The sequence below is a fragment of the Lactuca saligna genome, chromosome 2 (genome assembly GCF_052625555.1).
Source record: "Lactuca saligna cultivar CGN05327 chromosome 2, ASM5262555v1, whole genome shotgun sequence".
NCBI classification, from domain to species: Eukaryota; Viridiplantae; Streptophyta; class Magnoliopsida; order Asterales; family Asteraceae; genus Lactuca; species Lactuca saligna.
The window spans coordinates 29,900,146-29,911,630 of record NC_136418.1 but is presented as its reverse complement, the minus strand read 5'-3'; the positions used below and the strand labels follow the sequence as shown (position 1 = coordinate 29,911,630).

The following is an 11,485-nucleotide window of genomic DNA, read 5'->3' as shown; positions in this document are numbered from 1 at the left end:
CAAAAGTAAGAACCATAGGTAAACATTGTGTGCATGCTAGGAGCATGGGACAAGTGTTGGAATTCATGTAAGAAGTTGATTACCCGAAACGACAAATAATGAGTAATCGATATGGTGATAAATAAAACGTGTTTTGTTTATACTCAAAGGTTTGAGGCCATATGGGATTAGTATTATTCTTGTGTTTCACCTTGCATGTTTTGACTTCCAGAATAATTGAGTTTATTAAGAATAATCGAATTATTCAAACGGGCCACAATCGTTCATATGTGGGAAGTAGATATGAATGAAGACTGTCATGAATTGGTGTGTGGATTGTCTAGAAAAGTATTAGACATAAGCAAATGTTTGCTGCAACGTTCATGAATACTTATGAATATGATTTGAGCATTGGATTAAACCCACGCTTACTTGGATCACTATCTCGAGTGATTAGTGAGACGATAACATCTTATATTCTTGAAACCGAGATGTGTGAGTTGTATCTTGCGAATCGGTTGCACATTGATAATATGTAAACGCATCAGTAACTTGGTGTTATAAAACATATTGTTGTGTGCAATTTGGTTAGTGAGTGCAAGCAAGCATTGTATCAAAGTTTATCCGTTCCTTTTATTCAAAGAATAAAAGCGATATCTTTGGGCCCCTCGATGGTTTGCTGATGACATACGTAAATGCTCGGCCGGGCTAGGGCTAATTTGATTTGTTCAGTTAGTCTGTCATCATAAATCGGAAATCGAGATATAATACAAAGAGAATGATTTGAAATCATATCTCATACGATATCTAGAATGGAGGAATATATGATCCCTTATCTAAGGACACGCGTATCTAATAGGATCAGAGTTGACAGCGGCTTTGGAAAGCTACGATTGCAGATCGGGATCTGAAGTCATATGCAGAATAGTTGTTAGACTTATCCAAGTGGGAGACTGTTGGATTAGTGTCTAAGTCCATAACTATTTTGGTATGTACTTGACCCGATGGTGCATGGTCCTTTTGGGTTGCCTTCACCAAAGCAACTTGATAGGATGAATTATGGAGAGAGAGGATTAAATATGATTTATTAATATATTATGAGAATAATATATTAAAGGAGAAATCATATTGTTTAATTAATATTAGTCAATAATTAATTGGTAATTAGTTTTGTGACTAAAAGAGATTAATTAAACTTAAGGGACTGGAATTGTAATTATAAGATAATTATAAATTATAATTTGGGCCATGGATTGCCTTATATTAAGGGATGGACGAATTCTAATGGGAAACCCATAAGGAAATCGTCCAAGGGCTTGATTAAAAGGAGTCTATGGGTTGCTTAGGGCTTAAGCATCCAAATTAGGGTTTCCTTGTTAGATAACCCTAATAGCCCAACTATATAAAGACCCCTTAAGGCTCAAAAACGTGGCTAATAATCTTGCTAGGGTTTCTACACGTTTTTGGTAGCCTCCAACCTCTCTCCTCTTCATCCTCTTGCTTATGGTGTTTATGAACCATTAGAGGAGTGACACTTGTGACTCTAAGCCTTCCAAAGTCAATTCAAGGAGGAATTGGGATTGTTATTGCTACATAACAATCAAGGTATGATCTTAAACCTAATTACATATTAATATGATTACTTGTATGCTAGAATTAGGGTTTATAGTCTTGGATTCAAAGCATGTACAATAGAGAAACCTAGATCCAAGCATTAGGGTTTGTATGAGCACATAGGATGTCTTATGACCCAAACCCATCAGTAATCTAGTTGCAGAATATTTGAAGGTAAGTGAATGACGATTCACTAATTTCCACCATGAAAAACGGAAAAATAAATTTAAGTTTTAAATCTATGAAAACTCCTAGATCCTTTGAGATTCATTGAACATTTCAATGGCATGTTTAAATCTCGATATGCCCCTCTCGTTTGTGACTGGGATGCTGAGGATCACAAAGCGGGTGTGAATAACCATGCAAAGTTACATGGTGCCCTCACATGTTACAGTCACCTATTCGATGTGCCGGTAAACCACACACGCTCCACCGAACTATGACAAACATTGAGTCACCCTTTGCTACCTTTGCTTAGAACCATTTAGTGTGTCGGTAAACCACACACGCTCCACTAACGTCTTCGCAAGGGCACAAAGTGTAATTTCATGGAATTACATCAATTCACTTTGCCTAAGTAACTAAGATTGGGAATTTGTAAAAACATTTAGTTACTTTTGTATTTCATTATACTTATAATGGAAGGTTTCGTCCTATCCTACCCGTTCGGCTAACGACCCTCCACTAGTCAAAAGTGCGGTGGGTAAGAGTGGATACCCATTCAATCGCCATTTTATAGGCAATTTCCTTAAACACCCCTTATAGACCAGCTTCGTGAATGAGGCCTACTAACGGTAAGACTGACTTTTACTCATACATACATACATATATATATATATATATATATATATATATATATAATGTTAGACTTTTAATGTTATATATAGTATAGGGTGCATTTTACACTTTTAAAATATTAGGTGGTTAACTTTAACAATTACACTTTTAATTCAATTAAATGGTTATTTGAACTTTTCAAAACATTACTAGGGTTTTAGAATTTAACATTCCTAATCAACTTTTAATCAACTTTTAAATTCCAAAACTTGAGGGCAAGTTTTGAAACCTTTTTCAAAACATTAGGGTTTTAACTATTTAAATTTCAAAACTTCAAAACCTTTGGGTTCAAATTTAAACTATAAAACCTAAAGGGGAAAATATGAAACTTTTCATAACAACAAGGATCAAATAACAAATAATTTTAAATTAACATTTAATCACATAATTATCCATATTTGATTTATTTAATGATTTCTCGCAAAACAATTTATCAATTTACTCAAAATAATTAATCAATTATCTTATAAGGAAACAATTATCTTATTAATTGATAAATATCTTCATTTAGATCAAAAATATAGTCAAATATATCATATAATCGGATTAATATTGATCTAACATGATAAGGTAACTATCCATAAGCAAAAACAGCAAGAAATCCTGAGATAAGCACTATCTGACGAGTTGACTCGTCGAGTCACCCTGGACTCGATGAGTTCAGCTATGGACTCGGCGAGTCCAGCCTCTAGAACACCAAAAAAACGAATTTTTTAGATATACAATTCATCAATACAATTGAAACCATCCTAGGCTCTGATACCACTGATGGGTTTTTGGTCATAAGACATCCTATGTGCTCATACAAACCCTAATGCTTGGATCTAGGTTTCTATATTGTACATGCTTTGAATCCAAGACTATAAACCCTATTTCTAGAATATGGAAATCGATATTAACATATAATTAGGTTTAAGATATTACCTTGATTGTTATGTAGCAATAACAATCCCAATTCCTCCTTGAATTGACTTTGGAAGGCTTAGAGTCACAAGTGTCACTCCTCTAATGGCTTACAAACACCAAGAGCAAATGGAGAAGGTATAAAGAGAGAGGAGAGAGGTAGGAATTCATCCTTAGGACTTCTTGGGAAGGCTTAGACGAATTCATGAGCCTTAGGGGGTTTATATAGGTGTAAAGATTAGGGTTTTAGTCCTTATCCTTATCTAGTTGCTTGCCCACCAAGTAACCATAAGATAAGTCTTAGAAACCTTATCCTAGTCGAATTCTAAGGCATTATCTCCTTAAATTCGTTCACCCTATATTTAATATAATCCTTACCTTATTTTGTAACTATCACATAATTACAAATCAGCCCCTCAAGTTTAATTAATTACACTTGATCACAAAATTAATTCCTAATTAATTATTGACCAATATTAATTAAACAAATATGATTTCTCCTTTAATATATTATTCTTATAACATATTAATAAATCATAATAACCTCTCTCTCTTTATTTATTTCTCCAATCAAGTTGCTTTGGTGAAGGCAACCCAAAAGGACCATGCACCATCGGGTCAAGTACATACCAAAATAGTTATGGACTTAGACACTAATCCAACAAGATAGATCCTTGGACCTCTGGTTATGAGTAGACCCAAGATATATTCATGGAGGTATTCCAATCTAGGGCATTCCATCTTGAGGATGACCGAACCCTATGATTGATTGGGTCTGATATGTTGGGTATTCCAACCCGGGGGTTGATTAGGCTAAACATGTGAGGGATACAAGGGTATTCCATCCTAAGGATGATTGGAGCCGTCGTAGGCTCGCCTGGTATTCCAGCCTGAGGGTGATTGGTCCATGCATGAGTGTTCATATTCATTAGTCGATTAATTATGTATGATATTCTGAGAGTTGAAGGATGCATTATCGTGTCAGCAAAGAGTGTTCGCTCCAGGAAAAGGGAAAGTTAGGTTTCTGATACTTTGGATCATCATGATTTTGTCAAGTTGGCAGAGTGGCATGAAGGATAGACCTTATGAAAAGGTTCAATTAGGATTCACATGACCTTTCGCGATTCTCACTTGCGAAAGTGCGCCATGGATCAGGAGGCGGTAGTATCGTTAAATGACATTCAGGTCGGTGAGCGCCTGGATTATATGGAGAGGCCTGTGGCCATTCTGGAGAGAGGGGAAGGTTCTGCGGGACAAGGAGGTACTTTTGGTAAAGGTACAATGGGAGTACCATTGAGGGTCTGAGTGGGCGTGGGAGCCGGAGGCAGAGTGCGGGAGCACTATATGAGGATGTTTGTCGTAGCAGACTTCGAGGACGAAGTCTAGTTCAAGTGGGGGAGAATTGTAATGCCCCGATTCTCGAATACCAATTTATGGTTATAAATTCTCATGAATTCAAGATCTACTCGACGAGTTAGTTGCCTGACTCATCGAGTAGCAGCGGGTTTGGGTCACATGTTTAAGTGACCAACTCGCCGAGCCGGAAGAGTGACTCGACGAGTTGGAGTTGGAGGGTGAAACCCTAATTTCTGGGGTTTGACACCCTATTTAAGGGATCATTAGCCCCCCCTTAGTTCTTTTGCAGCCTCTTGAGAGTCCAGAAACCCTAATTCGTGTGTGTGCTCCTTATTAGTGTAAATTTTAAGCTTGGAAAGAAGACCTTGATGCAAGAAACTTGAAGATCAACAAGTTGGAGGCAAGAACGTTTGTGGGTCTGAAGTATATCTCAGCTAGCTTCATTTGAGGTATAAATTCATGATCTTGACCTCATTCCTTTCTAGATCTCTTTGGATGAAGTTAGGGCTTCTTGGCTTGGTTATGAATCTATTCTTGGGCATGAGCTCGGATCTGAAGTTGTAACTTCAGATCTAATCTCTCTTTGATTTGTAAGTCCATAAAGTTATCAGCATTGGCAAGCATGAACTCCTCCTTAAGTGTAAAACCCCATTTCAAGCTTGGTTTTGGCATTTTGAGTCATTAGAGCATTGCATGCATGTAAAGTTTGCAACTTTACGTGATAAGCATGCCTTGGGAACTTGGATCTGCAGTATGGAGCCTTAGCATGGCTTAAAAAGCATCTGTATGGATGAAGGACTGATAGACTCGACGAGTCGTATGAAGATGGTTATGAACTCGACGGGTTGGATGAATAACTCGGCGAGTGGCATGGTGACTCGGCGAGTTGGAAAGTTATGTTAGGAACTTGGCGAGTAGCTGATGGTACCCGATGAGTTGAGGTCAACATGGACCGTTGACCTTGATAGTTGACTTTGACTTTGATCAAGGTTTAACCGTTTTGACTTTTGAGGATAATTGGTACGCGAATATTTATGAATTGGATCATTGATGGTTATAGGTGTTGGAGTTTGGGGCAGTGTTTCGGGAGCATGATTTCGTGGTTCAGTCCGACATTGCAAGGTGAGTTCTCCTCACTATATCAACATGGTCTATGACACCAAGGCCGACCCTTTATGATTTACATCCTGGTTTGGGATGGTTGCTATATTAGATTACATCATGGTTTAGGATGGTTGCTATATTAGATTACACCCTGTACTAGGATGGTTGCTATGCTAGTAATCTGTTTGATTGATATCCTGGTTGTAGAATGGTGTCTATGTTAGAGATCGATTAGATCTGTATGACTCTCTGTTATTGCATGCTAGTGTATGATATTTATGTGCACATGTTAATTGGTTTGGGGAAAGGGTTGAGGCAGGTCCTGTTGTGTGCAGTAGGCCAAGACACCATGGGCGGACCGGGCAGACTGCAAGCCCGGGCTGGGAAAATATAGTCAGACTGAAGGCTCATCAAGCGGTCCGGATAGGCTGAAGGCCCCGATGAGGGCGGTCCAGACGTACTGTTGGGTTTTGAGCAATCTAACACTTCCTAAGTGTGCATGCAACCCTAATAAACCTTGGATCTATGTTTGTCTAAATACATGCAAAATAATAATTTTCCAAGGTTTATAACCTATCTAACATGGCATTGGGAACATTTCAACATAAAGAGTTAGAAGAGATTACATACCTTTTTGATGAGTTTGGTTCTTGAGGAGTTTGAGGGCCAAGCACCAATAGTGTGAATGCCTCAAATGGAATCACAAAACACCACAAACTCTTGGAAAACTTTGAGAGAGAATACACACTTGTATTTTCGGCCACACACAAGCACACACACTAGTTCACTAGTTACACTTAGGCTCCATTTCATGCTCCATAAGCATGCTTATATAGTACGCATGGTTAGGGTGAAACCCTAATAACCCATGACCTTTCCTTTCCAAGGATCCATGGATTAAAAGCTCCATGGATCATCCATGGACTTCCATATAAGCCTAGCCCATTAACAAAAGAGCATTAGCCCACACTATATAAAACCAATAGCCCATAATCTAATTAGTCTTCCTTTTAATATCTAAATTAATTCATAATTAATTTAAGGCTAAAACTAATTAAATAACATAATCTCATATTAATATATTATAACTTATAATATATTAATAACCATATGTGTATAACTCTCATAAAATTATCCATAAATAGTTTGGATGAGATGCAACCCAAATGGACCATGCCGGGTCGGGTCAAGTATGTACCAAATAAGTTATGGACTTAGACACCTTATCCAACACGTACTGAGGGCTCGAAGAGCGGTCCAGATAGACTAAGGACCGGGAGTCGATCCAGTTAGACTGATGGCTTATTATACATGTTGTATTTGTTTGCTTGTATGTTTATATGATATGGTTATATATGTATGACATTGGTATTTTGGGGGAACTCACTAAACTTTCGGGCTTACAGATTCAGTTTATTATTTTAGGTACATCGGGGGACCACGACAAGGCAAAGGCGTGATTGTACAGCTCCTCATCATTTGTTATGATTTCTGGGAAAACTCTGATATAGACTATTTTGGAAACAAAGTTGTAATAACTATTGATCTAAAGTGTTTTTGAAAAGTTTAAATTTGGCTTGAATTTTATGGGTGTTACACAACAATAGTTCAAACAAGAACAAAAGCATCCGTACATGGAAGAATCACCATTCATGGAAGACTACCGTCAGCCATGACCGAAGCAACCATTATTTTAAAACATATATGTCCTTTCGGTGGCGGGAGGAATGAGACACGTAATGACACATCGCTCCATTATTATTAAAGACATTATTAAAGACCATTTCGTTGTGGAAGGGATTGTAATTTATTTTATTTGTAATGTCTCTCATTTGTCGTTATCGATAGAGTATACGTCATATGTTGATAGGTTACATGGCATGTATCAATATGTAAGTGTCATATATAGAATGTGACGTGAGATGTAACATAAAGTGTCTACTCCTCCATAGTATAGGGGAATATATTGTAAATATGTTTGTCGTCTTGCAATCATATGATTGCAATTCAATTATGTAATCGGCTCTCTTGAGCCTATAAATAGGGTCTTTGCCCGTATGGAATAAATAAGATGTTTTGAGTGTTTAAGACTTGAGTTGAATCTCAAAGTTCTTCCTCTATTAGAATAGTTGTTGTATTTCTGAATAGTAGAGCTCTTTGTTGAAATAATTATTCAATTTTTGAATAGCAGAGCCCTATCCAGCCCATACATAAAATTAATCTAAACAATCCATCATCAATATCATCCCAATGGATCATTCAAGTATAATCCTATCATAATTTTTATTAATTTTTTCATGTTGTTAATTTTGGTATTAAAACATGTTTAGGAAAAAATTGGTATCAGAGCATGTTTAGGAATTTTTTTGGTATCAGAGGATGTTCATGAAAATTTTTAATGGGGTGGGAGGGGGGGGGGGGGGGGACATAAGTTTTTGCATTTCCAACCGGATCTTTTCTAGTTTTCAACAACTCACAATTATTTGTTCTTTGACTTATTTCTATGTTTTTTATGAAGGTTCGATGGATTTGGAGAGCTATGATGGAAATTTTGACCGAGTAATGGAAGTGATAGGTAGAGGAGGGAGTCATCAGTGGATGAGATTGGAGTTGGAGGTGGAAGAGAGAGGGATTGACGAATCAAAGTCTTAAATGACATGGTCAGGGTGTGTGTTGCGTAGCTTTCAACAACTCAACAATTATGTGTTCTTTGACTTATTTCTATATGTTTATACATTTCCAACCGGATTTTGTCTAGTTTTCAACAACTCAACAATTATTTGTTTTTTGACTTATTTCTATGTTTTTTTATGAAGGTTCAATGGATTTGGGGAGCTATGATGGAAATTTTAACCGAGGAATAGAAGCGGTAAGTAGAGGAGGTAGTGAGTAATGGGATAAGATTGAAGTTGGCGGTGGAAGAGAGAGGGATCGACAGATCAAAATCTTAAATGGCAGGGACAATATATGTGTTGCATAGGATGATCATACAAGACCAAAAAAACGACCTCAACTGAAACCCGACTATAAACGAATGACCAACACCAAATAAACTTTCTGATTTAATATTTGTTTTTCCAATTTCTTGAATTACGGTTTTGATGCAAAGAGTTCTCGGTCCTCTTGGTTCGATTCCGGTCGACTTTTGGTTATGTTATTTTTTTTGGATCCATATGCTTAGTTGTATATAGATTTAATCTATATACATATATTTATCATTTTTGACATGGAAAACCGGAACAAGGACCAACATATACATTTGGTTTGGATTTATTTTTGTATAATATTTCAATTTCGGGTTCGATCCGAATCCTGGACCACGAGGGCCGAATACTACACCATCATATCATGACCAAATTTGCAGTTTTTTTTTTTTTTCTTTAATAAGAAATACGGTTTCTTTTTATTTTTGTGGGGTTTGGCCGGAGGGGAAACAAAGGAGAGGAATGCCGTTGGGTAAGTACTACTGTGACTACTGCGATAAGCAGTTTCAGGACACCCCTTTCCACCGGAAACGCCACCTTCAGGGCCTTCTCCACCAGAAAGCCAAAGCTCTCTGGTACGCCTCCATACCACGAGGTCTCTCTCTCTCTCTCTCTCTCTCTCTCTCTCTCTCTCGTATTATACGACTTTATGTTTTCTTCTAATTTACAGATCCCAATCAAGTATCCCTACAATCATCAACTGCTGGACTCTGCAATCGCTTCATCCGAACGGTAATCGCTTCGCTCCTTTGTTTTCCACAGATTTTATGAACTTTCAAATCGGCGTTTAGTTCTTTTTGGGTTAATTTCATAATGTGAAAGTACCATGAATGAAATTTCTGGTGGCGACATGCTAGCAGCGTTTCTTTAATGATATTAATCGAGATTTACACATTCATTATTGTAAAAAGTTTCATACTCATAGAAATTGATATATAGATTTCCAGATATTGAGAAAAAAAACGTTCACCTAATGAAACATTGTAGCCCTACACTTTAACAATACTTGTATCATCATCATCATCATCACGTTCATTCATTGATTGTTTTTAGTTTCACTTTCTCTTGGTATTTTAATGAATTCCAACTTTCTATTTGCAGGGTTCATGCCCATATGGTGATTCATGTAAATATGTTCATCCCAATCAAAACCTTCCAAACATGAACATGCAGGGTTTTGCAGGTGAATACTTGTTCCTTTATAGGGTTTCTTTTAAATATTTACTCCCCATTGTCTATTGCTCTAGTAAAATAAACAAGTTTAGTAGTACATAGCATTAGATTTGAACCTTTTTAATTGTAATATTGAATCTAATCTCCTCTTCAGTTACAAATAGCATTGAAACTCAATTGCCAAGTTTCCCAGGGAGTCAGTCCATTGAAAGATCCTCACTCTCAGGCAAGTATTGCTAATCAACTGTTAGCTGAGAAAAAAAAAAAAAAAACTTATTTTTATCGCAATTGGTAACATTTACATACTTTTATAGTGTTGTATGCATTTAATCATTACAAAAACAGTTGAAGGCTTTAATCGTATAAAGTTGTATAACTATGTTGTGTTTTTGTGTATTTTGTCCTTCTATGCAAACTATGCTGCAAAATTTTGTGTGATCACCTTTCTTTTCTAGGGATAAATACACATACATATGTATGTATGTATATGTATACGCATATGCATGTAGACACACATACATACATACATACATAACCCCTCAAGAATGTAGACCCAACTGAAATTGGGTAGTAAAGACATGGTTTCTAGGGCTATTTTGACTGAGGATGAGGAGGGCATTCACGTCTTTTGCACCAACTAGAGCTCAAGAGCGAGTTGCTCTAACTTTTGTTGTTAGAATGAAGAATTGTAGTTTCTGTGTCATTGACATTAGTCATTGTTCTGTAGGCTATGCCACACAGGCTGAACCCTAAACCTTAAACCCTAAATTTATTTTGTATACCTTGTGTTTGCAGGCGGCATGGTAGTAGATAGGATGGGTGTTATGCTTGGAAATTTACCTCCATCGTTAAGACCGCCACCAGAAGGTGGATATCCACCTCTTCCATTTGTAGATTGGGGATAGGTTTGTGTTGTATCATTTAAATACTTAATTTTGTTGTATATGAATAAACTATTGGTTTTGTTTATTGGGTAAAATACAGAAAAACCTTTGTATTTTCATCGTTTTATTGCTTAATTATTTATTTTTCGTAGTGAGCGAACCAATACATATATAAAAAACATTTTTTGAGGTTCTTTGAAAAATAAAGAAAAGCATGACCTAGTTTTACTATTTTATTGATATAGCCATTGAACTATTATTATTATTAAGATAAAATTCCACCATTAGTTCTTGTGGTTAACAAAGTCACACACTAAGCTGCTTACGAGTTTCAATTTCTTGCATGGTTGGTCATTATGGCATGTAAAATGTTTTTTATATCCTTATTATTATTATTATTATTTTTTAATATATTTACTTTTTTACTTATTTACAATTTTGGATTAATATTAAATTATAAAATTCCAATGCAACCCAAACCCACCCCTACCCACTACCCTAACCACCCTTTTTGTCTTCTTGATCACCCTTTCTTATTGGTGCACTGCAGTGTGGTCATTTCTACAAAAGTTATATTTCATTGTAAAATATGGTTATTTGTGTAGTTTTAGATTCCAATATTGTAGTCGACATCAATATCAAAATCAAAAG

The 11,485-nt window shown here is 36.4% G+C and overlaps 1 protein-coding gene across 1 annotated transcript; it reads left to right on the top strand.

The window, feature by feature from the left end:
- The first annotated feature begins 9,168 nt into the window (after positions 1 to 9,168).
- Positions 9,169 to 10,953, top strand: LOC145030830 (C2H2 and C2HC zinc fingers superfamily protein). Its single transcript, XM_078979254.1, has 5 exons — positions 9,169 to 9,372; positions 9,448 to 9,509; positions 9,879 to 9,960; positions 10,105 to 10,176; positions 10,746 to 10,953. The coding sequence occupies exons 1-5, from the start codon at positions 9,240 to 9,242 to the stop codon at positions 10,853 to 10,855; spliced, it is 459 nt and encodes a 152-aa protein (XP_078835380.1). The 5' UTR covers positions 9,169 to 9,239; the 3' UTR covers positions 10,856 to 10,953.
- The last annotated feature ends 532 nt before the right edge of the window (positions 10,954 to 11,485 follow it).